At 49.4% G+C, this 4631-nt stretch overlaps 1 protein-coding gene across 1 annotated transcript; it reads left to right on the top strand.

Annotated features, from left to right (window-relative positions):
* The first annotated feature begins 659 nt into the window (after positions 1-659).
* Positions 660-3457, top strand: LOC117847713 (patatin-like protein 1). The gene is made up of 5 exons (XM_034728977.2): positions 660-1557; positions 1813-1827; positions 1859-2001; positions 2166-2746; positions 3178-3457. Exons 1-5 carry the CDS (start codon positions 918-920, stop codon positions 3203-3205), a joined length of 1407 nt encoding a protein of 468 aa, XP_034584868.1. The 5' UTR covers positions 660-917; the 3' UTR covers positions 3206-3457.
* Positions 3458-4631: the final 1174 nt, after the last annotated feature.

The following is a 4631-nucleotide window of genomic DNA, read 5'->3' as shown; positions in this document are numbered from 1 at the left end:
AAAATTGCATTGAAAGGATGGAACAAAATTTCTATGGCACTGAAGGAATTTTCAAAACTTTCATGGCACTGAAGGAGAAGGCAAGAATTTCTGTGGTATCGAGGGAATTGACTTTTGAACGAAGGACAGCCTCGTCACACTAATAGTTGTTAATGGCAAGAATGGCAATGCTAGCCAGGCACTGGACCTGCAGTCACCTTGACAGATATATTTATCGATGATGTGATGAGCTGAGAGCGGTGTCGCCCTCAGCTCACCTCCCATAGGTTCCAAGTTAAAAATCCTTTGTAGTATTAGGTTGCAATACCCTTGTTGAGTTTGTTTATCAATTAGATGCATTTCTAATCATCAAATCCATATACAAAATTAGAGACAGTTCCATCGATGTTCTTTATTTTTTTGGGTCCCATACCTTTGTAGATAATGCTAGTCCATCTGCTAGATATGAGGTTGCACAAGCTGTTCGAAGGACGGCCTCCTCACAACGATGTCAACTGCAAAGGTTTAATGGCCATTTGAGGTGGTATAGCATTAATTGCAACATTTAGTTTTGCCCTGCCATTTTATCAGGCCACCAGTTTTTAGTACTGTTGATCAAGGTTACCTCTGAATATAATCTCCACTTGCTAATTTGTGGGCCAGTTGAGCCTGCCAATCGATTGGTAGGTGAGTGTTATTTTTTTGAGACTCATTGTGCACCCCAAGGTCATTCTTATCGGAATATATAATGGTAGGTGAGAAGACTTGACCCGGCCCTTTTGGTCATTCTCTATCCACCTTGACTTGCAAAAGAAAGTGGAAAACTGAGGTCTACAAAACACAACCGGATCTGCCCCAACTTACGACCGTAACTATTTGGGCCACAGTGTACTCCATCTCCGTACTCCTCGACGCCAGCCATCATCTCTATTTGCTCGATGTTTTCACTTCGTAGTTGCGGTCGACAACTGTGCCGCGCATCCTCTAGTGTCCTTCTCCTTCATCGACCAGTGCTCGTTTCCTCGTCGTGGCAGCAGAACAAACGGGAGGAACCGGCGGCCGGGAGGAGGAGCTACTCACCCCGGCATCCTTTCTTCCACCACAAATGCAGCAGCGGGGCGTGCGATGCCGTCGGCGACCGGGTAACGGTCCTCACCATCGACGGCGGCGGCATCCGGGGCCTCATCCCGGGCACCGTGCTCGCCTACCTCGAGGAGCAGCTGCAGGAGCTGGACGGGCCGGAGGCGAGGCTGGCAGACTACTTCGACTACATCGCCGGGACGAGCACCGGCGGGCTCATCACGGCGATGCTCGCCGCGCCGGCAGACGGCAGTAGGCGCCCGCTCTTCGCCGCCGAAGGTATCAACCCCTTCTACCTCGAGCACGGCCCGCGCATCTTCCCTCGGAAGTGGAGCATCGCCGCGGCGTCGGGACCCAAGCACGACGGCAAGTACCTTCGCGCGGTGACTCGTAGAGTGCTCGGCGAGACGAGGGTGCGCGACACTGTCACGGATGTCATCATCCCCACCTTCGACGTCAAGCTGGTGCAGCCCATCATCTTCTCCAAATGTGACGTACGTTCCTGCCATGACAAGAATTCAGACAGTTTTTAATTCGTAGTCACCGATCTATGATATCGACCGACGGTTATTATATTTTGGAGATGTCACAGATGCTTTCCTGTAGAACTGCATGCTGACATTGATTAGAGTCTGTCGAATTGATTGTCGGATATTTATATTTGTTCTAAAACTTTTAGGATTCGTAGCTTTTCTTAGCACATCTCAAGAGATTCGCAAATCAGTATTATACGTCGTGCGCGGCAACCAGTAGAGATGATGCCTCTTGGTGTGTTGTGCAGGCAGAAAAGACACCTGAGAAGAATCACTGCTATCAGATGTATGCATCGGCACGGCGGCGGCTCCGACCTACCTCCCCGCGCACCACTTCCGGACCAAAGGTGCTGACGGAAGGGATCACGACTACAATCTCATCGATGGCGGCGTCGCTGCCAATAATCCTGTACGTAGACACAGCTGCTTTTACGACATCCTATACTACCTATGCTCCAAGACATCGGTGTAGCAAAAGAAATATACCTATAAAAATTAAAACGACCTACAATTTGAAATGGATGGAACGACTTACAATGATCTAAGCCAAACTTCAATCCTTGCACCTTGCAGACAATGGTTGCCATGTCGATAATCACAGAGGAGATCATGGCCAAGGCCAAGGAAAAGGATTCGAAGGCGGTCAGGCTGCTCAAGCCGTCATCGGAGGATGAATGCGGCCGGTTCCTGGTGCTATCCATCGGCACCGGCTTGAGGTCCATCGAGGAACAATACACTGCGAAAATGTGTTCCAAGTGGGGCATCATCGGGTGGCTGCGCAAGAGGGGTATGGCGCCCATCATCGACATCTTCATGGCCGCTAGCTCGGACCTCGTCGACATCCACGTCTCCGTCAAGTTCAAGTTGTTCGGCTGCGAGAGTAACTACCTCCGCATCCAGAACAACACCCTCTGCAGCGCCACTGCTGCGGTGGACGTGTCGACTCCGGAGAACATGAAGAAGCTCATCGAGATCGGCAAGTGCATGCTAGATCAGCGAGTGACGAGGGTCAACGTGAAGACCGGGAAGTACGAGGATGTGCCAGGGGACAACAGGACCAATGCTCAAGCCCTTGAAGACCTGGCGAAGGAGCTGTCCAAGGAGAGAACGGCGAAGCGACTGAAAGCTGGGCAAGCCAGTGGCGGCGTGGCACGGTGAGGAGCACCTGTTCGTCATAGAATTAATCCGTCTTGTATGTAGCACAGGTTGTTTCAAATATTACAAATAAATTTGTTTTTTCCGTTGTTCGAACAAATTCGAGCTTATATTAAGACAAGTCTAGCTAAGTGGTCGTTGCCCGTGAAAATATACATCTGTAAAAATGATGCATGACGATGCTGTTTCCCGTGAAAATATACATCTGTAGAAAAGTATCTCTATTTTTTTTAGAAAATAGAATTGTTTCCAGCTACACATCCATAAAATTAAATTATCTCTATATGTTATCTTTTCTCTAATTCGGTGATGTAAACTACCACTTAATATGTAATTTTGAAACCAAACTTTTCATGGCTTGATGGTATACCAAAGCTCTTGTAAGATTACTCACTCTCCTGTTCTGGAATTTATGTTCATCAAACAACAGAGAAGACAGAGGACGGACCTGCCATTGACAGATGGGTTACATTGTGGACCTCGAAGCAGATGTGTTACAGACGCGGCCGTGTAGATGTTGCTCAGAGGGAGTAACGCTGGTGGTCGGGGGATCAGCAGCTTGACTTGGCGGGAGACGCGAGGTCAACCGAATTGTTGTCACTGCGTGCTCCACATGCACTGTCGAGGGGTTTGAATCTGGAATGAGGAGTTTGTACGCGGGGCTCGCTCGTGCTCGACATGAATGCCTTTTGAGTTCGTTCCTGATCTAAGGGTTGATTTTCCCCGTAGCTAGTAGTAGTAACCCTTGCAAAATCCAAACGACGACTACTACCGGAACAAAGCATCTTTGGCAGTCAGCTTTATTTTCCTGTATTCTACAATCTACACCCTCGTTGTTCATAATCCAGCAATTCGTCTCCCAACAACAACCTGACCTGCTTGAGCACATTCCATTGCCCTTTTACTGCACGCACACGGTTGTGTTCAACTACTGCAATTGTAAGTCTGTAACAACAGATATGAGCAATCAGGTTTTGCTTCAAGAACCTTTTAGACCAAAGGCCTGTCAACCCTGCTTTATTAGAAAGGATATGATAATAGCACTACTGCAATGAACGTCATTCGTATCGACTCATTCGTGCTGGGCCAAAGCGTACCAGTGCGTTTAGTCTATTCGCACCAGTGCAAACAAGAACTGACATGAATAAAGACATAAACTTGCCTCTAGTGCACAATTTACTGGACGTCATCACCGATAAACGGATTTATTGATTTTATTGAAAATCTATCAGTTTATCAGATTGGTTTTCCGGCAAAATTTAAAGATAAATTTGTAGGGTCACACATCAAGGGGTTAGAACGTGAAGCTATTTGTATAGTTGAATCTAGTGCAAATGAGAGACGGTTGGATATATGCCCTAGAGCCAATCACTACTCCACAACCCTTCATCACCGTCGGTTTTGGATCCGTCGTATAGAAGGCGGCAGTGATGGAAATGGGCATCACCGCCGAACTTAGAACTGGAGGTGATTCCTATTGAAAAAATAAAAAAAATCCCGCCCAGCCCCACATCCCACCGGCCGCGGCCGGCTGCCCTACCACGGGGTGCCGCCACCGAACCGCCGCAGCCCCATCCCACGCCGCCGCTGCCCCCATTCCACGCCACTGCACAGACGCTAGAGAGATAGATGGAGGGAGGGTGGGAGAGAGAGGGAGATAAAGAGAGAGGGATAGAGGGGAGCACACTAGGGCCTGATCTCGTCGTGGCCGCCGCCGCTGAATCCTGCCACAGAGGGGATCCTGGATCTCCTCCTCCCGAGCCGCTCTTGCTCCTGCAGAGGATCCTTGCGCGCCGCCGCTGAGGATCCCCGTGTGCCGCCGATGATCCCCACGCGGATCTACACTCCGCAGAGGCTGCCCACTGCGGATCCGCGCACCGCAAA

This window comes from Setaria viridis, chromosome 3, assembly GCF_005286985.2.
Source record: "Setaria viridis chromosome 3, Setaria_viridis_v4.0, whole genome shotgun sequence".
Lineage (NCBI taxonomy): Eukaryota > Viridiplantae > Streptophyta > Magnoliopsida > Poales > Poaceae > Setaria > Setaria viridis.
Note: the sequence above shows the minus strand (reverse complement) of the source record. Positions and strands in the feature narration are given on the sequence as shown.